Source organism: Periplaneta americana, chromosome 6 (assembly GCF_040183065.1).
Source record: "Periplaneta americana isolate PAMFEO1 chromosome 6, P.americana_PAMFEO1_priV1, whole genome shotgun sequence".
In the NCBI taxonomy this organism is placed as follows: Eukaryota; Metazoa; Arthropoda; class Insecta; order Blattodea; family Blattidae; genus Periplaneta; species Periplaneta americana.
Window position 1 is genome coordinate 91507763 of NC_091122.1, and position 23293 is coordinate 91531055.

The 23293-nt window shown below is 35.4% G+C and overlaps 1 protein-coding gene across 1 annotated transcript in view; it reads right to left on the reverse strand.

The window, feature by feature from the left end:
• The window catches only part of LOC138701493 (synaptotagmin-7-like), a 201282-nt gene that overhangs the window by 45744 nt on the left and 132245 nt on the right, over nucleotides 1–23293 (reverse strand). Inside the window, exons 3-5 of the mRNA XM_069828411.1 lie at nucleotides 14358–14469; nucleotides 2155–2289; nucleotides 1928–2078 (exon numbers count right to left, since the gene is read on the reverse strand). Coding sequence (XP_069684512.1) covers nucleotides 1928–2078; nucleotides 2155–2289; nucleotides 14358–14469 — 398 coding nt within the window. The remainder of the gene's footprint in view (nucleotides 1–1927; nucleotides 2079–2154; nucleotides 2290–14357; nucleotides 14470–23293) is intronic.

Here is a 23293-nt window from a genome sequence, read left to right on the forward strand (position 1 = left end):
ACAGCAGAGAGGAATCAGGACCACGTGCTGTGCACTAGCATTGGACTGGGTTAAAGGAGAAAAGAGGGGAAGGTAACTCAGTGACTACATGTTCCGCAACCCTGGTGTAGAGTGAGTGAGTTCAGAATCTTGTAGGTGTTAATAAGTAAGCTCTTATTTGTGACCATACTGAAGATAATTTGTAATATTTTTAACTTTACTATTTATTTACTTTTATTAAATATCCGAACATAAAGAACTCTCTTTGGCCCTCTGGTAATATTAGGGGTTTAGATTTAACATTTCTTGAGTTTAACAATTATATTACTGATCTCAACTACTTATTATTAATTTCCTAACGCACTGTTAAAAATTAACATTATTGAAAGGCCTAAATTTGTTTAAGTGACCATATAACCGAATATCTGAAGTTGAGTATTTGAGAATTGTTTAGGTATCTTATTTATATCCTGGTGATTCATAGTCAGATATAAGGACCTGTATGAGGGTGTATGTATCCATATTTTGAATCAGATTGTTTGGAGAAAGTGCTTCAGAGATCGACAGAAAACACAAGACAACAGACTATGCACCTATGTCAATCATATCTTGATATTGAAAACTAGACAATAATGGTGAAAACTGTACAAAAATAAGCTATTCCCGAAGAGTATGTGGTTTGTTGTGCACAGAGTTTGACAGCGTGCAGTTTTTTTTTTTTTTTTTTTTTTTTTTTTTGTACAACTTAGCTATTATGGTAGAAAGCAATGGTGCTGTACACATAAAATATGCTTGCAATAAAAATGTCGTGACAGAAAATCTTAGCAGAATGATTATTCATCCCGTCCCAAGAGGGTTTAGGAATCGCTAGTGTTGAATGTAGTAAGCTGGTCTCATTGTGTATGGTAGGCAGTAGTGTGAACATCAGAGACTAATCACTACAATGCAAAATACCGAAAATGTCAGGCTGTAAGTCTGCGACCTGTTCTCTAGACACGTTCATTGTCCTCTATGCTGCGTGTTAATATGTGCTCTACTTTAAAAAGGAGTTGCGGATGGCCGTCTTCTCTGGCGCCAGAATGCGGCATGCACTGCATGCTCCCCAGCCTCCTTCAGGTCGTCTTACCTTGCTGCACGTGTGTTCTGCGACTGTCATGGCGGCCTGTCCGAGTCACACGACTCTGGATAACCTACTGCAATACAAAATCTGACAACAGTGAATGCCTGATCTGCCTCCTAACCAAAGCAAAACAGAATCAAATTGTGTTATTTTATGGAGTGTAAGTTTTGCCTCATTTGTATTGTTATTGTTATTATTATCATCTTTCCTCCAACCAAGAGAATGTTATTTCTGTGACTTAGACCATACATACTCTCAAAATCTCTAAGCACACTGCTTTTGAGAACGAACACTTGTCTGCAAGAGCATTTCTATAGATAAAATACATAAAATATGTAAATTATTTTCATGTTAGATATTTTTATTATGTTTACAATTTCTGAAAGAGTATTTTCTAACAGTTGTGTTAAGTTTCCCAGGTGCATATTTCAGTCAATTCTGAAGTGAATATGTTACATTCTTACTTGAAGCTAATAATTATTAGTGATATGTACCTTTATTATAAATAAAGTTATATACGTAAATCATAAATGCGATTTGTTTTATCTTTAATTAAGTTTAAATGTGAGTTGCAATTTAAAAATCCTGCACATGTTCTGATCTAAGTATAGGTACAGTTTGGATATTTTAAAGATATATAGTTTTCTGTCTGAACGTTGTAGTTTTATGACTGAGAAGATGCATAAAAATATCTGTTCACGGACATCTCGTGTAATGCCTTGAATCGTGGCAAGTGCGTTATCTTTTACTTCGTAAGTTACATTATTTTCTTAATCTGCAACGTCGAAACCTAAAGGAAAATAGTCAACTTTCCTTTTCTCCACTTACCTTCGAAGCAGAAGGTCTCGCACCAGTGCGGATGGTGCATGTTCTTCTTGACCTGCGTCTTGAAGCGGTGTTTACGATCTGGAAGGAGGGTCATGCACACATAAGGATCGCACTTGCCGGGGAAGAAGTCCGTCATCGGAAGATTGCGGGCCTGCAAGAAACGCATGATTAATGGGTTGTCTAGTTAGCGGGGGCCGGGCTCGCTTAACGCTTAGAGCGACACTCACGGACTGGATGAGCACTTTGAGCTTGGTGTCCTGCGCGTTGTACTTGAGTGTGAAGGACAGGTGCCCGCGCGGGTGCTCCATGCTGCTCCGATCCACCTGCAGTGTAGCCGGGTCCTGTAGGGGCGGTGACGACGCCTGCAACAGCACAAGATCCTACTGTACTAAATGCCATACGCCTCTTTCTTCGTTTTGTGAATATTGATCGTATTAATAGCTACACTGGATTATGTTGACATTTCCCTCGGTTCTGTTTTGCAGAGGATAGTTAAAGCTGCGGTAAGCGGAGGATCGTACGGGGAAAAATTGCAATGAGGAAAGTGTGAAAATTAATTGAATATTCGGACATTTCAAATAACAAAAAATTAAATTACTTCAAACATTAATATTATCTGACATACTATTTTGATTCTGACAGAACCATCAGCGTGGCTCAGCTGGTTAAGGCGCTTTCCTACCGGTCTGAAGTTGCTCTCGGGCGCGGGTTCGATTCCCGCTTGGGCTGATTACCTGGTTGGGTTTTTTTCATAGGTTTTCCCCAGCCGTAAGGTGATGCCAGGTAATCTATGGCGGATCCTCGCCAAATACCATCTCGCTATCACCAAGCTCATCGACGATAAATAACCTAGTAGTTGATACAGTGTCGTTAAATAACCAACTAAAAAATTCTGACAGGTAAAATAAAATTCAATTAAATAATTTTGAAAGTTCTAATAGTACGCTTCGAGAGAAGAACCAGTCAGTACATAAAGCAATAATTTAAACGGGTTGCTATTTGGAATCGGCAACTTTCAGACGTAAATAAAATAGTATGTTTTGGATACTCCATCTAAAGAACACACTGATTAGAAAAATAAATCATGATAGAACTAACAGCACAACGAGTCACACAACATGGATTCTCGCTGCTAACCTCAAATAGTTTCCTAGGAGTTCTCTGCTGGGACCAGGTGTCAATTCAGGACAAGGTACTGGTGTTTCGTAACGTCTCACATTTTCCCGGAAAGTTACAATACACTTCAATCACTGCTCTCAGCAAAAACTTCCCTAAGAGTTCAATTATTTTCAGTCCATTTTCTTTTAAACATTCTACATAAATAGTAATTAATATTCCTTACACGACATAATGCCATCTAGTTTCTTTAATATGAAGTCAAGAACTTGTTCTTTCCTTCAAGTAAAATCAGTTTGTCCTCGCTAGATATGTAATAGCACCTCCGCGTAATCAGCGCCCCTAAACCTGAAAATAAATATATGTTTATCCGAAAGTGGCGAAAAGATAGTTGAATTTTTTACCGCTAACTCTTGTAACATTACTTCATTTGCTAAAACAACTTTCATAGCGTTCCATGATGTTCCATGAAGAAGATTAAATTCTAACTTCCATGGAAAAGACAAGACAAGACCAAACAAAATCACGGCAGTCTGCTAGACAGAAGCGGGGGAAGAGCATTGAAGTGCTGAAGGAACTGAGGGGACTAAGCGAACAGGGCGAACATTAGAGCGGGTGCAACTGATTTGAGCCAGAAATTTGTTTACTCGAGATCAGCTAAGTGAAAATGAAAATTATGTGAATGGATTCGAGCCACTTCTGTTTGACTTCACAACTAGTTGATTTTGTTGGGGAGAATGTCTAAGTTGGTAGTGCCTCTAATATTGCATAATCTTATTCCGGTCTTCCTCTGATCATTCCTTACACCTTTTGTTCCATTACAATAATTTATCTTCATTGTTTCAGTCAACTATGCTTTCTTCAGAGGTCGGTAACAATGTAACCTCATTTCCTTGAATCTTCTTTGTAGATTTCTAGTAGAAACTGCTACTCTATTATTCTCTGGAATCTTCTTCATTATCCATTTTTAACTTTCTTTGGTTTTCAAAAGTGATTTGTCGAATTTGTCTATCTATTTTTGGAGTTGTTATTCGTTTTTGGCGAAATTTTCCTTTCCTATCTGATTGTAATCCTTCGTGTTTTCATTTTATTTTCTTGTTTATATTAAATACTAGGACACTTCTTTCAGTACATCAATTGCTCGTTGGATGTAGCCTATTTACAGTGTTGCAGGAGTGTGGCAATATTTTTATTTTTTCCTCGGGATGTGGTCAAGATATTTCACCATTCCTACAATGAGGACAGGTTATAAATAGAAAGCTTTATTGACATGTTGGTTCCGATAAGTTAAGGAATAAGTTCAATAAGCTTTATTTGAAAAGCGTCTGTAACTTATCATACATAAATTTATGTAATTACAAAAGATATTGTACCACATAATAGTTTTGTGACAAACGTTTTCGACTTAAAAAGTCATCTTCAGGCCAAATTGGGAATATTTAAAAACGCATCATTAGAGAAACTATGAAAATACGTAAATATTGCATGTTGTTATGAATGAAGACTTCAGTAATATACACAGTGTATATTAACTTGTTCATGATATGTGCTTTTAGATTATTCATAAAAGTCTTCATTCATAACAACATGCAATATTAATTTATATAATAACATAGTTTTTATAATTATGTGTTCTTAAATGTTCCCAATTTGACCTGAAGATGACTTTTTAAGTCGAAAAAGTTTGTCATTAACCAGGCCTGCAGAACTCGTAGATAGGGGAAATATGACGTCAGCCTCACTCTACTTCTATTGGGGATGATCGACTTCCGCGTAGAGTTGTTTACATTCTCTGCCCGTGCAAAGGTCCATCAGTGGCGGCATGTAATCTTCAAAAAGGATTGTAATAAATTCATTGTATTTATAATACATTATCTCGTTTCAAGATTTACAACTATGCTAGATTTCCTGTCGGTAGTTTCTTTGAGATTTCTTTGCACCTAACCTGCTTTAGATTTTCGAAAACTTTCCTCCTATCATCACCTACGGAAACATAAATTTATAGCACTTAAGTGGTGAACCTTGAAAGTCACTATTAATTTCAATTCAAAATGAACACAACGAGTGACGTCCTTAATTTAACAGTATATAAATAAATAATATACAGTTCGTAATAATGAACTTACCCGAAAGTTTGTGCATTCCATAATTCTTAATATGGGCTTTGTTGAAATGTGGTTTAATATTGAAATGACGAGTGGAAATAAATTGGATGGGACACAGTAAACAAGCAATTCTTTCGTCTTCAACAACAAAATAATCATATTTCCATTTCATTTGGAAGTAGTATTTCTTCACGGGTTTAGATTTTGCCATGTTCCAGTTCTTTTTAAACTGCAGTACGCGTATTGTGTATTTATATATATATATATATATATATATATATATATATATATATATATATATATATATATATTCATTTATTTATTTATTTTTTATTTAATTAACTTATATATAATATACATATTTGGCTGGAGTGTGTTACAATGTTGAATGACAGCATTGATCTTCGGTCATATAGCTATCACTCACTTATCAACGTACAAATTATTTATCGTCCAACTATTGGTAAAAATCAGTTAAGACCAGTAATGCAAGTTTTGTAAAAACAGCATTTAAAACGTTATTAATGCAGGAAAAATCATAATAAATTCTTTAAGTAAAGTAATTGGTTTGTTGCCCGCATGCAACATGTCGGACTTATTTCATTTTAGTAGAATACAGAGCACGGAAAAACAAGTCGGGGACTGTACTTAACATATTTTACACAAAAAGCGGACTTCATTGGCTTTGGACGGTTTTAAAATAAGACTTATTAATGTTACAATTGGTAGCCCATACAGATTTTAAAACATGTTACATTTCTTTGGATTAATGTATTTCAATATAACCGAACCAAAGCTTACCTCTATAAGTTAATCATAGGCTAGCAACAGTAACGCAGGGCTCACAATGAACGCAAGACTGGAATGAGGTTCCGCACAAATTCAAATGTAAGAGTACATTAACAAAGAAAATAACTTTTTAATGTTGCAAAATCAACCAGTAACATGCGAAACTATAGCAGACTACAACAATGCTCTCAATAATTTTTTTTTTCATTAAATTTAATAACAACGTGAAAAACGGTAGAAAAGAAAAGTCATACATTCTTATGCTGAATAAGTTAATTTGGTAGCCCACTCTAACATGATTTATCGTCTTAAACCTTGGTTTTTCGTAAGCAAATCCGGACTACACGAGAGATATTGAGTGGTTTCTATGGCTGCGAGGCCCTCCTAGCACAAATCCGGGCTACACGAGACATAGTGAGTGGTTTCTGTAACTGCGAGGTGTGAGGTCTGCGTACCTCGCAGTTAGAGAAACCACTCACTGTTTCTCGTGTAGTCCGGATTTGTGCGAGGCGGGCCTCGCACGTTGCATATTCTCTTCAGAAAAACCAGGCTTTAGACTGCCAGTCCGCAGTATTGACGGACTTGCACATAACATTTTGATTTTTCTTTCACGAACATGTCCTGAGTCTACCTTCCATAATACCACGATAATGAAGTTAGACTAGGTTAGTCTCTATATATTGCATTCAAGAGTTGGGAAATTAGCTGAGTATTCAATTCAAGAAGACGATTACTAAAGCAAAAAAAAAAAAAAATATCGCCAGATTTAACGTACAGACTATATGCAAAGGTGATTAATTGCATCCTTTCATTTGTCAGTTAAATCTACGTAATGCAAAAACATTCCCGAAGAAAGTCTGGATTAAATTGTAATAATTGTCTTTTTCATTTCAAATAAAACATTTAACATTTTACGTGTGACTTCTATATTCGATCTACATTAATAGAAACAATGAAAGGATTTGGTAGAACAGAAATTACACTGACGTCATTCGATTTAGAATGATTACGTCATACCCGATAATTTCAACAATGTGAACGAGTCCATTCTTACACGTAAGTGGAGTCGCATTGTATATATATATAACCTACTTGGAAAAGTTTATTATAATCCTTGGGGGTTTTCATATATTTTACAAATTAATATTATTCGGTTGTGATTTGACATGGACGCTAAACAGACGCATGCACAAAGCATGCTTAACTATCCTCCTGAGTCCTGCGAGTATAGTATACTACACCATACTTCATACATGATTATGATATAAAATGTATGTGCATAGACCCGAAGTATAGTATAATATACCTCAATTTGTGCCCTAACTGTAACCTGCAGAATTTTTTCAGCATTTTTCCTCATGTCAGTAACTTTGTTTTGAAGTGTAGAATTATATTGAACTTTAAAAATAAAACAACAAATATATCAGGACTCAAGAGACTGTAGAGAGTTAACGCAAGTTTAGTATTATTTCCATACAGATGGATAAGTAACAACAACATTACGGGATATTATTATGTGATCATATATTTAGTATGCCAGTTAATTGTTATTTATGGCTCAAAAACAATATTTTATTTGCTCTCGTAATAGTATTTTGTTTCAATATTTAGTATTATTTTATTATTGTTGGAGAATTGACTGTTATGCATAGCTGATTTCATTCATTTCATTCGATACACTTAAATCTTGCTGCAAATGAAGTTTATTTATTCTATTTCTATTATCCTTATTTCTGCACATACGTTACACAAAACCACAGTGATATCCCAAATCCGCTGTTCCTTTCTTTTTACTAAAATTATTATCGGAATATAAAGTGTGTATATATATATATGTGTGTGTGTGTATATGTGTGTGTGTGTGTGCGTGCGTGCGTGCGTGCGTGTGTGTTTTTTGGTTAGGAGGCCCGGAGGGAATTAGACCTTTGGAGAGGCCGAGACGTAGGTGGGAGGATAATATAAAATGGATTTGAGGAAGGTGGAATATGATGATAGAGATTGGATTAATCTTGCACAGGATAGGGACCGATAGCGGGCTTATGTGAGGGCGGCAATGAACCTCCGGGTTCCTTAAAAGCTATAAATTATTATTATCATTATAATAATAATAATAATAATAATAATAATAATAATAATAACAATAATAATAATAATAATAAGTACTAATCAGCGCATCTCTTCGTTGAGCAACCAATCTTCTTCCCTCGGTAGTTTACATATTGGAGGATTTGTTAGGGATGTTTCTCTCTCTCTCTCCCTCCCTCCCCCTCCCTCTCTCTCTCTCGCACTCTCTCTCTCCATTCTTCCAATCAGTATTTTTCATTTTCGCCTTTGATTGTTTACATATTGTATTTTTTCGCTATGTTTACAGGCTACATGAGATTAGAGATCAATCTTTACTATTTGATGCGTTTTTTTATTCTCATGTCTTCAGTTAACATTGAAGCTTGTTGAATATCAATGATGCGTGCTTTGATATTGACGAGAGATTCAAGCTTTCCATCTTAATCTATAATCATGTCAGGTTTGCTCGAGCTTCGCCGCCTCTAGCTCTCAATGGTAATAAGTTTTGAATTTAGGAATATATTTGATAGTGTTATACTCTGTCTTCAGATACCATCAGTTGTCTGAAGGGTGTAATACAATACATGCACAAGGAAGAAAAGTGTAACACCATGCGTTTATATATTATGTGTACAGCTGGTCAGAATGATCTTATACTTATTTAATTTCGCTGTTTGACGTCAATTAGTATCGCAGCATGTGAAAGGGCTGAAAGTTTTTATACAGTATATTTTAACGCGAGATCCATTTACTCGCAACAAATTTGTATTTTGCCAAAGATGTAGTTACTCCAAATTCACATAACAAATTAAATAATTTTTTTGAGGGTTAAGCAAATTCAATACAGAATTGACCATGAACCCTGGTAAATAGAAGATTAATGTCTAACAGACGAGAAACTCGATTGTATACCGATGTAATTCTAGACTGTGATTTGGTCAAATTTTAGACCTACCTCTGTATAGGACAGCACTGATAAATAAATTTGTAAAGAGATGACAGACTGACGTGGAGTAAGGTCTGGTGTTTCGAATTTATTCCGTTGAAAATATTCTAAAGTATTAACGTAACAACAGATATTTTAGAGAGCTTCCTATTATCAGTTATAATAATAATAATAATAGGAAATGCGCACAAGTGTGCAGAGTAGTTCAGTCACGGTTTTGGCATGCTAAGATCAAAGTGTAGTATTATCAGTTATGTTATACTGTATGAGTGCCAAACGCAGCCTCTAAGAAATAAGGAAACTAATATGCTGAAAGTGTTCCAGTGGGGGGGGGGGGAATTAATTTTTTAAAGTATGCCTAATAGGCAATGTTAATTGCCAATGTCTTTGTTATTTTCTACACAATCTTAATTCTGACACTGGCCTATTGCACAAAAAATTTAATTGTCATAACAACAAATTTGTTTATTTTGTGCTTTCACTAATATTCTGTTTGAGTTCGACAATTTGATCGGATAAGGAGTATTTTATTAATTTATATTTATGAAAAGAAACTGTGTTACCTCAGAAAATTCGTATCTGACTTATTCAATGTCGTTGCGAATATGAAAGCTGTTTTTCAACACCATTTTGATGGTTTCGTAACGGTGAGTTTAAGAGATTGGTCATGCATTTTGAGTTCTTCACAGAAGCGTTATCAACATTTTTACCTGTTACTTTTGGCAAACCTTTTGGTCTTTAACCATCCCTTAAACAACAACAATACGAGATTTGAGAAAGAAAGAGGAAACGGGATAGATCAGACATCTTCGGGAAGACTATGGGAGGAATTTGGCCATAAATAAAAAAATGTATTATGAAATTCCTTGGATTGCGTGAAATATCTTTGTTCTTGATATGTAATTTTTAGGTTAGGTAAGGATGGATTTTTAAAGAATAAGCAAATAAATACTCTAACAGTGTTAGGAGATTTTCAAATCCCATTGATTACGTGACTACACCTTTATCTTTTAGTTATTATTTTATTAATTTTATGTCACACTTAATCTTTTTTGAGGATTAAATGATACGAATATAATAACATGTTATATATTATTTAACTATACTCGTACTCTGTTGTAAATAATTGTACAGTTGGTATTAGTGCATGAACTTAATTTGTTTTTTACGATACTCCCTTCGTATGACATGTTTTGTCGTGCATTTCAACAGTAAGTGACATCAGCTGATCTCGTTGTTAGGACCTTCATTTCACACAAAAGTGTCATACGTGTTTCCAGGTTGTAGTCAATATAGATGTTTCACGTCAAAAAGGGAACTTACTAGATAGCTCAATCTGTTAAGAGTCCATTATGAAAATATGAAACAAACCTACTAAAAAACGACAACTTTTTTCTCATTTTAACTCGAAAATTAAAAAAAAAAAAAAACTTAAGTTTTACTTCGTGCTTCGTATAAAACAGTTAACAAATGAATAATCTTTAATTAATTTCAAAAATACATATTTTCACATTTCATTAGCTCTAAAAAAGTAGTTATACCTTGGACCAAAACGTCATGGACTAATTTTGTATATTTATTCAAATAAAGCAACATTTTGGACTTTAGGGATGTACGGATTTTATTTACTTATTGATTAAGTAATTAATCAATTTCTTCAATTGTCCAGTCGTTCATTAATTCGTTCGACCACCCATTAATTAATTAATTCATTCATTCATTCATTTTTTCATTAATCCATTCGCTCATTCGTTCTTCCGTTCGTTCATTAATTTATTCATTCAATTCCTTACTTACTTTTTAATTTCTTCGTTCATTCATTCTTTCATTCATTCATTCTCTCGTTCGTTCGTTCATTCATTCATTCATATGTTTGTTTGATCGCAACCTCATTTATTCAATCGTTCGTCTGATCATTCATTCATTCCCTAATTCGTATTTTCATTCATTAATTCGTTCACTCGTTCTTCCTTCGTTCATTCATTTAATCGTTCTTTCGTTCATTCATTCGATCGTTCATTCGTTCCTGCGTTCATTCATTTGATCGTTCTTTTTCTTTCATTAATTCGTTTGCTCGTTCATTCGTTTCTTCGTTCATTAAATAATTATTTCATTCGTATGTTCGTTCATTCATTCATCCATTCATTCCTACGTTCAATCATTCTTCCTTTCCTTCATTCATTCGTTTCTTCGATTTTTCGTTTATTCTTTTGTTCATTCATCCGTTCTTTCGTTCCTTCGTTCATTCGTTCCTCCGTTCATTCGTTCTTTCGTTAGTTCATTCATTCTTTCGCTCATTATTTTGTTCGTTCGTTCATTTATTCGCTCGCTCATTCGTTCTTTCGTTCATTCATTTATACATTCATTCGCTCATTCGTTCTTTCCTTTATAAATTCATTTGATCACTCATTCGTTCTTTGGTTTATTCATGCCTTCACATATTTGTTCTTTCGTTCATTTATTTCTTCACTCATTCGTTCACTTATTCATTCACTCGTTCGTTCGTTTTTTCTTTTGTTCGTCCATTCGTTTCCGTTTTTTCGTTCATTCGTTAATTCATGACCTCTGATTGAGGTTCTGGCTGATATGTACAGATACAGAAATAAAATTTCGCTCACAACACACTAACGGCTTTGGGCTCATAGCAACGCTCTATCTGACGATGGCGACATTCTCTACCGATCGACGAGAAAACAAGAATTGGGTAGTGATTTTCATAAGAAAATAATCTTCACTGATGAGGCACACTTCAGCTTAATGGTCATGTGAATAAACAAAATTCCCGAGTCTGAGAGTCGGAGAATCCTCACATGATCCGTGAGGAATCGCTGTATTCAGAACGAGTCACTGTTTGGTGCGGATTAAGGGCTGGCGGACTAATTGGGCCATACTATTTTGAAGACGAGATCGATTCATGTTTAATCGCAGTCTTTGTGCATCGTGTTGACTTAATAATATTAGCACTTTTCAAATAAATGATGTGTTTTATTATTAAATTAAAAATTGCGTTCTTTATGGGACACCCTTGAGTAGCGGCAGTAGTGATGTTGATGGTAATGGTATTGTATTATTAGTTAATGAATTTAATAATGTAAATCATCATCATCCTTCCATGTATTGGGCCTAGTGGCCCGTTACGGTCCCTTGCCAACGTTTTAACGGACTGTTCAAAGGTCTCTTGCCCACAGGACGATAATTTCAACATTTGACGTGTATTTCTAGATCGAGGTATTCTATTTACATGTAATTTCCTATTTTGCCTGTAATTTTTGTAGGGTTCAATCTGTAGTTCCTTCATAATGTCACAATTTCTTATGTGGTCCATTCTTATGTATCCCGAAGTGCGTCTCACATATTTCATTTCTACTGCTGTTGATCTCTGTACATCAATACTACGAATTCTCCAGGCCTCACTGCCATAACATAATATTTTTGTAAATTTAGTGCGCGTGTGTTTCTGTATCGAGGTTGGTTTAAATATTATACTATTAATGGTCCTCATTGCTTTGTTAAATTCCATAATTATTTTAATGAGGTTTGTTCTTCATATATGATTTCGTAACCAAGATAATGAAATTGTTACACTTCCTCCAATAATTTGTTATTAATAGAAATTTTGCTACGGGCTGTTTCCTTTCCTAAAAGGATATTACTTCAGATTTGTCAATTATTGAAATTCCCATATTGATATTTTCTGCAAATAATAAGTTGTCTGTGTGATGCAGTCTGTTGAAAGGTACAATGTCATGTGGGTTCAATCTCCATTCTTTGATGAATGACTCGTGTATACTGGGTGTTCAGTTCAAAGTGCGTCATGGCTCGCTGTATGCCGTCATGTGGCTAGCCGATGAGCTTAGAGAATTCAATCTTCCTACACTTCCTATGTGCCAGAGAAGTTGCCTAGCAAGTATGGCGTTCATTCTGAAGAGAATTACCGATACGTACGGTAACGCCGGTAGTGGCAGGAATGTGAACTGTTTGGAAAAACATACTGAGGTGAGTTTTTTTTCTTACTATCGGGATATGGGGAGAGGGTCAAGACGATTACTTACGTATTCGTTGACATTAACTTCGATGGTCAACATGGACACGGAGCATTTGATTTGTATTGTGGAATGTTGCCGTACGCAACCGATGATAACAAATACCCTGCGACGACTTGCCCGCGAAAAACACAGTTCGAAAGAGGTTATGATAACACACAGACCGTACAGACCGCCATCTGTTGCTACGACGTTCAAGTTATACCGTACATGTTTTTAAGTTCAGATTGAACGTCTTGAATAATAGGCAACTTCTCTGACATGAAAGCTGAAACTCGCTTCAAATCGCTGACTCACAACAGTGACGTCATGACACACTTTGAAATGAACATCCAGTATTATAAATCATAGAGGCGATAACGACATCCTTGTCTCACTCCTCGATTTAACGATTTCCATTCTGAATATTTCTTTTCAATTCTAACCTTTTTATGGTTATTATTTTAATATAATAAATAAAATAACTTTTATTAATTTATTTGGATTACAATCATATGCCAAAATTTCTAATAATTTTTTCTATCCACCCTATCGATAGCTTTCTTCATATCAATAAATACAAGAAGTGTTTCAACATTAAATTCTTTGAGCTTTCCTATAAAAATTGTTTTCAGAGATGTCCTTCCAAAGGTTTCTGGCCTGGAGAAAGTAAGTCAAGTGGTGGGGCTGCCACCTTTAGTCTCTCGACAGGTGTGGTGGAGGCCTACTAGATGAGATGGTTATACCGCCATGACCCGGTTCCCAGAGTTCCGTTAGTTCTCTAGCAGATTGCACCACGAGCAAGTTGGGTTGGAATTAGGATAAGAGAGGTCAAAGATGGAATTTACGCCACTATCTCTTGTTAATTTAGGTAAAATTAAATAGTTCAATATTATTATAAGCATTTAAATAAATTTAACAATTTTATAAGTGATATTTGAGTAAATTGCAACTTGATTTTTTAAAATACCATGACTTTACTTTAGATCCTATTTTTCGAGCGTATTTACTAAACTTTAAAGCCTATTTTAGTAACTTTAAACCCTATTTGTGTCACCTAAACTCAAATTTTAGCGTCCTAAAAACCCGAAGTCTACACATAATTACTAAGATGTTATGCTTAAGACAGTGGAGGAGTTCATCGCTGTGGAATAACGGTTAGTATGCCTGATCGTGAAACGTGCGGACCCGGTTTCAAGTTACCTGGTTGAGGCTTTTTCCGGGGTTTTCCCTCAACTTATTAAAAGCAAATGCTGGATAACTTTCGGCGCTGAACTCTGGACTCATTTCGCTGGTATTATCACCTTCATCTCATTCAGACGCTAGATAACCAAAGTCGTTGATAAAGCGTCGTAAAATAACCAATTAAAAGAAGACAGTGCACTCACCGCGACTTGCTGCCGTCCCTCCACGTAGGGCAGAACTCTCACGTTGGGCACCATGGGCAGCGACTCCAGTATCGACACGGTCACGATTCCTGCCTCTGGCGATGATTTTTTCCTGTCACATAAAGCAATAACGTCAGTAGGTCTTTTCATTCTTCTCCAGTCTGCGTAATTTTCATCATTCATTAATATCATATTATTTTATTTTTGAAAAATTATACTATCACATCGGTATAAAATTCAATTTTTTTCATTTATAATAGTTTCTCCAGTCAATAATAAATATTAAACATGATGGATATATAACTTTATAAATGATTCAACATTTCTACCGTAATCACTTTACGAATTGGTATTTACTTCACGAACTACTGGGAAAACATACAACATTGAAAGTTTAAAGTTTATTCAGTCACAAAATCTAAGTGAAAATCTCTAATTCTAGTCAAAGACGTAAATCGTGTTACAGACTCGAAGTAATTATACAATTATTCTGATGAATTATGCATTGCAGTACCTCTGAGAACACCAGGGGCATCTTCATGAAAGTAGGAAAACAAAACAGTTTCGTTACACTCTTTAATACTTCAAACGAAGTTCATGCATTGACTTCTCGTATTGCGCGTTGTATGTGTGTTTCGAATTTGCTGGCATCTGACAGCAGTATACATAATTTCTTGTTTTGTACCCCTCTTGTAAATCTTGATCGCTTAGATAAAGGAACTTACTATGGTTACCTAGCAATGACAACAAAAACTGTTTATAATATCATTATTATTGTCCAGCTTCCACTCTGGCAACCTTATATCGGCAAATTTCAGAAACAAATCTGTACATTTGGGTTATTGAACATTCGGGGAAAATAAACTTGGGGCTTGGAAAAGTGAATTCGGGAAAATAACTACTCGGAGTTCGGGTAAATGGTTGGAAATGATCTACAAGCGTACTCTCGGGGGTTTAGAGTCATAACAGCGTATCTACAAAATTGGCCATTTTGACATATCTACATCATTACTGACTTGGGGAACCAATCTATTTAATGACAAAACAACGGAACGTCTATCTTTAACCGTTATGGAGATAGTGTGCTGCGTATCTACAAATGCACGTGATTATTTAATGTCAGAACAACGTATCACCTTATACGTTAATTTGGCTCCATATATAACGCTATGGTGTTGAATGTCAGAACAGCGTATGTGTAGATCCGTTGTTTTGTCTCTAAATGCGTGTCACTTATTTTCAGATACGAACTCATAGTACAGAGTATCTGCATCCTTATATTCACTCACTGTTGGCGTAATCCTTGAAATAAAGGATTTTAAAAATAATTGTTATTCCTAGTGCACTCCAATTATACATATTGTCGATCTGGTTGGCGAGTTGGTATAGCGCTGGCCTTCTATGCCCAAGGTTGCGGGTTCGATCCCGGACCAGGTCGATGTCATTTAAGTTTGCTTAAATGCGACAGGCTCATGTCAGTAGATTTACTAGCATCTAAAAGAACTCCTGGGGGACAAAATTCTGGCACATCCGGCGACGCTGATATAACCTCTGTAGTTGCGAGCGTCGTTAAATAAAACATAACATTTAACATTTATGCATATTATCGGTACTTTCAGTCATGCAAAGATATCGTTCAATGAACTTGTGCTGAGCAATCGATGTGTTTTTTGGAGGAATAAAAATTCTTGATCTCCTGAAAAATGAAAAATGTGTTACTGAAGAGAATTCAGATTGTTAATTTCCGCAATGCCTTTTAAACATTAAGGATCAACACTGAAGCCTGCAATGGTAAGATTATATACCGGTAATGTTGTTTCATTACTCGTCGTTAATATTCAATTTTAGAATTTTGATAGAATCAACAGATGTCAAGTGCGTTATAATTGCTTATAAACCATTTTAGGCCTACTTAAAAATTAGTCACTACGTACAGTTTCCCTGGAAAAGGATGAGACGATTGAATATTCCTAAGTCTCAGATGTAAGACACTGCGCATGATCGGAGACCAGAGCACTGATACACAACATAACGAATATTTAGTTACTTAAATTCAGGCTATTTGGTTTGTTACTAGCATCGTTCCGAAATTCACTTCAAAAACTGCAAAAAATATGATAATATTACGTAAATAAAAGATAAATATATGCATAAATCGTGTAGTTAAATCGACAATGGACCTTCATGACTAGATCGACACTCCGCACAGAAATGAAAGCTTTCATGTCGTTTCAATAGCTCAGACGGTAAGACTTCTGAGTGTTGTGTAGAAGAGTGCGAGTTCGATTCTTAGTCTACACAACGATTTTTTTTTGTCTAAATAACGTTGAAATAGCTAAGTAACGTTGAAATAGAGTTTTACAAAGTCCTGATATTAAGTGTTAATGATCGCAAACAATACAAAATTACAAGTTATAATATTATAAACGTTAATCTAATGAATGCATTTATACACACACATATACAATGTAAATGCATATATATTAAAAACTAACAATTAAAATGAGATTAAAAAAAATATATATATAATAATAGACAAACTTTTACAAAGGTTTAGAGTCCTTAGGCTATGTCATTTGTTGAGTAATTATTACAATATTTTATTAGTAGCTCTCCCATATGTGTAAGAAATGCACTCGCACAAAACAGTTTTTGTTAAAAGTATGGCTTTAGATTATTTCATTCTCACACCTTCAGTTAATTTTAACTATTTTATCTACGTGTTTACAATAGTGTTTAATTTAATGTGCATTCAATTTTATTCATGTTATGATTGAATAAGAAAGCACTGTTGCAGTTATTGACTAATTACATAATATATTAATACTAATTATTAAATGCATCTGTTAAGTAATCAATTGCAGTATCTTTTGCAAACTCTTGAATGTTTAAGTTGTCAGTAATATTTCTGTACTATATACTATAATACGCTAAAAGAATTTGCAATAGATTTGGGATCCTCTACTTTATAATCATTGGTTTTAATGAAAAAATATTTTCTTTCTTAGGATATCTACAAGTTTAAATTTAATAATATTCCGAATAGGTTTAATTGCATTATCTGAATTTTGTACTTTTCTATTCAAATATATTCTATTTCCCTCTTTCACAATTTTTGATAAATTACACTATACTTCTTGCAGTATTTAAGAACATGAGGATCATTACATTGCAACTCATTACATATAGATTCTTCTTTTTAATACATGAGATTTTTAAGTCCCTGCGTTATCTACATGTTTTTACTTTTGAATTTTTTCACAACATTGAGTGGAGAACATCAACTGAAGTGATTATGAAATTAAGTGAAAAATTCAATACATTTACTCTTAATATCAGTAGTACCAGTATCATAACATATTTTTTTCCAAGATTCATTTTGTAGACATAAATGTAAATAATCATTAGATACAGCATTTACGATCCTTTCTTAGTTTTTAAATTAATATTTTGAAATTGTTTAGTGACATTGGAAACACTTAGGATTTGTTTATCATGTTCAGACAAGCCATTGATTATAGGTTCTGTCGAATAGGAATTCAGTCTAATTCTATGTACAAAACATTTATCAATGGCTGTGCTACTTCAGCTTAGATTTAATTTGATTAGTTTCGCAACAATTGGACTTCCTGTTATATCCTGTTATTTAGATATTTAATTTAGAGTTGATTTATTAACTCTTACTATGCAAGATGCCTCTTATTTCAATAATTCTATATCACGTTAGTCATTGTCTACACTAAAGTATTATCGTCATCCCTCATTTCTCATCGTAATGGCGAAACGACGTGACATGAGACAGCGAGTTATAGTTCTAGTTGAGGCTGGATATGAGGCTAGATCTGCTGGCCGTTTGGTCGGTGTTCCTGGAAGTACAGCCGCGAGGTGGGTCCATCGTTACCAAAATTCGGGGGGTGGGGTCGAAAGTCGCCATATTTCTGGGCGTCCGCGAGTTTCTTCATTGGAAGAGGATGCTCTCTTATTCGAGACAGTTCGACAGGACCCCTTTATGACTGCTAACGAAATAAGAGCAGCATCTAACTTTCCCGGCTCTTCACAGACTGTGATCAGCAGGTTGAGGAACCGCGGTATTAGGAGCCGGAGGGCTGCGCAAATGGAAATATTGGGGGAAGCACAAGCTGTCGACCATCTTGCCTTCGCTACCAATCGAGTGGATTTCGATTGGAGAAATGTAATTTTCTCCGACGAAACAACCATCTTGAGTGATTACGAAAGTCCAGTCCGTGTCTATCGTGAGGATGGTCTCCGACATGACCGGCATTATGTGCACCGACGTGAAAGATCGGGGCGCTTTAGCATATCGTGTTAGGGGTGGATGTCTTACGATGGACCTGGCGTTATAGAACGCATCGATGGCCGGTTTAATGCGGGAACTTACGAGCACATTCTGGAAAATATATCCCTTCCCTCCGCCCGAGAACGTTTTCCCGAAGGAACATTGCTGTTCCAGCAGGCTAACCATCCCGTGCACTATGCTGCAAGCATTCAAAGATGGTTTCAAAGGAGACCCGAGATCGAAATCATTAATTGGCCTCCGAAGTCACTTGATTTGAATGTCATCGAAAATTTATGGGCGGAATTGAAAAAGAGAAGGATAGCCACCTATGCCCACCGACGTACTCGAAATTGAGACGAATTGTGGGATCAAGTTGTTGACACCTGGGAAGATCTCGCCGGGGATCAGAACTTATTCCACAATCTCGTGACATCCATGCCGGATCGACTTAGAGCTGTAATAGAAGCTGATGGCATGTGGACAAGATTTTAAGTTAACAGGTCTCTTTTTGTTTCTTATGATTTTTGTTTGAGGAAGAATACTTTTAACTTCCAAGTAAGATTTATTTTTTTGACGAGGTTCAGCCTACTTGTAGGACTCAGAAATTGGGCATAAATTATTCCATATTTTTCGACAAATTAGACAGTCGAGGAACTCTGAACAAATTAATTACACCTCAATAAAAAAAGTTTTACCCGGGATCGAACACGAGACGTTTCGGTTATACAGTAGAACCGACACGCTACTATATGAGCTACCGAGACAAGACAGTGACAGCAGCAGTCCAGAATGTAGATCCCTTAGCAGGCATTTACCATTCGGTACAGTGAAGCAATGATATTTTGTGACTCGAGCTATGTTGTGAAATCCTGGCCTTAAATGGCTGTCTTCTTCGTGATCCTTATTCTGGTCCTTGTCCTTGTTGTGGTCCTTGTAACAATTCTTGTACTATTTGTCATGGTATGTATCGTTACGTCGATATCGTGTGAATCGCGCTTTAGAACTTTAACTTCCGACGACCAAGAATCGTCTCATTCTTTTCAAGGGTAACTGTACATACTTCAAATCAAAATTATCCCTTTATGCACATTCAGAAAATTACGGCCATAGCCTATTCCATAATCTGAAAGTTCAGAATATCTACCAAAGGCAAATCACTTGCTGGAAGATTGTTAAACCGAAAGATTTCTCAAAATGTATAAGGGAATGCAATTTCAAATTTACTCAGGTTTAGTGGCTACCAATTCGTGAAGAATTTTGGAATTTAAATTACACAGATGATCAGCTTTTAACCAAAGATAGATGGTGAAAAATGGCAAGGTTGTCAGGCATAGTTTCTTGCAACACTCAATTTGCCTGAATCGTTCATACATGAAATGCTGTATGTATAAAAGGAATGAACATTATATAATTTCAAGAGATCAAAGAGGACAGCACAAACCAGCTTGGCTAAGTCAGATGTTGTAATGGAAGGAATTACATTTCATATTAATGATTTTCTAAAAATAATATCACATTATGCCTGAAAATATTCAGAGAAAGAGTACTTGCCTCATTAGTTAAATCATAGGAAAATGTTCAAACTGTACGTTGAAAAATGTGAAGATGATGGCATAACTACTGAAAGGAATACTTTTTTTATCGAAATATATTCACAAAATAGAATTTAACTTGCCCTTCCATTTGCCTAAAATGATTTGTGCGATATATGCTACAGATTTTCTCATATGAATGCCACAGACAACGAAATTCACCGTCAAGATCAGGATGCTCACAATGAACAGAAATGTTTAGCGAGGGCTAGAAAAGACAACATTGAGGCGGAAGCTGCAACTGGAAAATCCATTTAGCTGAATTTGATCTGGAGACTGTCTGCTACTGTCCCAAAACAGATGCTAAAGCATTATTTTATGGGCGGAGTTTGGCTGTATACAACTTAACTGTATACTATACAACTTCTGTAGAGAAGTCGCATGCTATGTGGAGTGAAAGAACTGCCAAACGTGGATCTGCAGAAGTTGCTTCATGTTTTTTTTTTAATTTTCTACAAAAAATGCAGATGGTAAGGAATGGAATTCCTTTTTCAATACATGCGATGGACAAACCAGAAATGTAAATATGTCTGTTATGTTTCTGCATGCTGTTGGGCATCTTGACATCCCTTTAATCAATTATATGTCCTTTGAGTCAGGCCACAAATAGAGTACGACTCTGATCATGTCTCAGTAGAGAAAAGAACAAAATTATTTCACATCGGTATGATTCACTATTGTGAGAATGACAAACGAAAAATACCATATAATTGAAATTCAGCATGTACCGAATTTTTCAGAACTGAGGCGCCACATGAGAAAGGACAGAAAAGTTTTCAGTGATGTAAATAATGTCAATTGGCTCAAGATGGCCTGGTTTCAGTACAGGAAAGAAGACTTAGAACACACTTATTTTAAATACAGCAACAGGAATTCACAAGAATTTGAGTTTAGAAGAATACTAATCCGCAGAACTAAAACAAGAATGCGAGTTTCTTTCACACTTCAGCCTTTGTTTCCTCTCCAGCTTCTATTCAGAAACAAAAACTTAAAGATCTTCTGGATCTACGCAATATGAGGATTATTCCTGACCAGTATCATCACAATGCTATAAGTAATTAATAAATGATGTTACAGACGGGAAAGAAGCTAAAGTTAATGATGGTGATAATGATGATGATAATCAGTATTGTGATGCACTTGGAGAGCTATGATAAGTAGAGAAATCCGGTTAAGAAAGCCAGCTATAACGGCTAGTAGGGGGACCATCGTGCTAGTTAGATTCCACCTCTGCTTAAGCATCTGTGCTTGAGGCCAGCAGCTGGCTGGTTGGTCTGGACCCTTAAAGTGCTGTAGCGCTACGAATTATATTATTATTATTATTATTATTATTATTATTATTATTATTATTATTATTATTATTATTATTATTATTATTATTATCATTGAGGACTATTCCTTCTTCAGTATAACCTTGCTAATCAATATTAGAAGAAAGACTTATAAAACTGTTTGTTTCACAATAATTAGATGTAATTACACAATAATATATAAATACTTCAGTGCATAGTTTCTATTGTCATTAATATTAAAATCAAGTGTAACTTGCTAAGAGAACAATTTATTTAAAGTCAAAACAACGTATCTACAACACAGTCTTTTTTTTTCTTATGTAACACTTAGCTTAAACACAAAAAATTGTTGAGCGGATGTAAACATACTCTAATAACAATGAGTTATCACATATGTCGCACACAATAACATAGGCGGTAACAGTGATAGTGTTTCAGTTGTTGCAAAACTTCTTTTGCATTTATCTCAAAACATGAATTTTGTAGATACGTCGTTATGACTCTAAACCCCCGCTCTGTAACTGCAAGTAAAATATTTTGATCCTTCTGCTTCATATTAAATGATTCAGACAGACATCTATTTCGAACGTCATGGTAAATCAGATAATTAAATTGTTTAAGCAGTAAGTTTCTTGATATAATATTTATATTCTCAAAACATTGTCATCTCAAACAATTATTATAGTTTTCTCTCCTGCAATGATCCCTTCCGCCCAAGAACGATATCCAGAAGGAACACTTTTCTTCCAGCAGAATAATCACCCGGTACACACCGCCAACCGGATTCAAAGATGGTTTACGAGGAGGCCTGGTGTCGACCTGGTCGACTGGCCTCCAAAATCACCAGATATGAAAGGGATCCTACGCTCTAATTGGGCAGAACCCGTTGGGACAGCTGACGAATTGTGAGACAGAGTTCTAGATGCGTGGGAGGAGGTGGCCATGAATTTAACCTGTTCCATAATCTTGTGGCCTCCATGCCGCGCAGAATGAGGGCAGTTGTTGACGCAGGTGGATGTGGACGAAATACTAGTACCCACCATAGGCCTTTTTTGTTACTATATTAACAAATTGTTTGTTTTTGTTTTTTATTATTCATTTATGTTTATATGCGTCCGGTTTTTAGGATGTGAAACAAGTATTTTTGTTCATACAGGCCAGGTCTCGCCTATTAATAGCCCACAGGTGATGGGCAATTATATATTTACAAGGCAGGCATAACGAAGTTTATGAACAAATGCCATTCCACATTTAAACTAATAAATTAATTAAAAATTAAAATAAAAAAATAATTTTATTTTAGCCGGCGGCGAACTCACAACCTCTGATATAGATGTCATACATCTTACCACTGGACCACACACAGCTCGTAATGTTTGCTGCATTATAGACGGATGACTTTCAATGAAGAGACACCACAGCAATGCCTTGCACTGGGTTACGTTTACATGAGTAAACCGCGTGATAGAACTTAGCATTTCTATCGACCAAGAGTCGACCCATTCTTTTTGCCGTTAAGTGTACATACAGTACTAATAAAAAACTAGTCTTGTCACTAATAATAAATGGGTAAAATTCTGCAATAAATCAAATACTGAATTAACAGAACTAAGAAAAAGACTAGTGTAGTGCTTTGTGTTGAGTCTGACTTTGTATAGGGTAGAAACATGGACATCACGACGGCATGAAGAGAAATGACTGGAAGCATTTGAAAGTGGATATGAAGAAGAATGGAACGTGTGAAATGGGTAGACA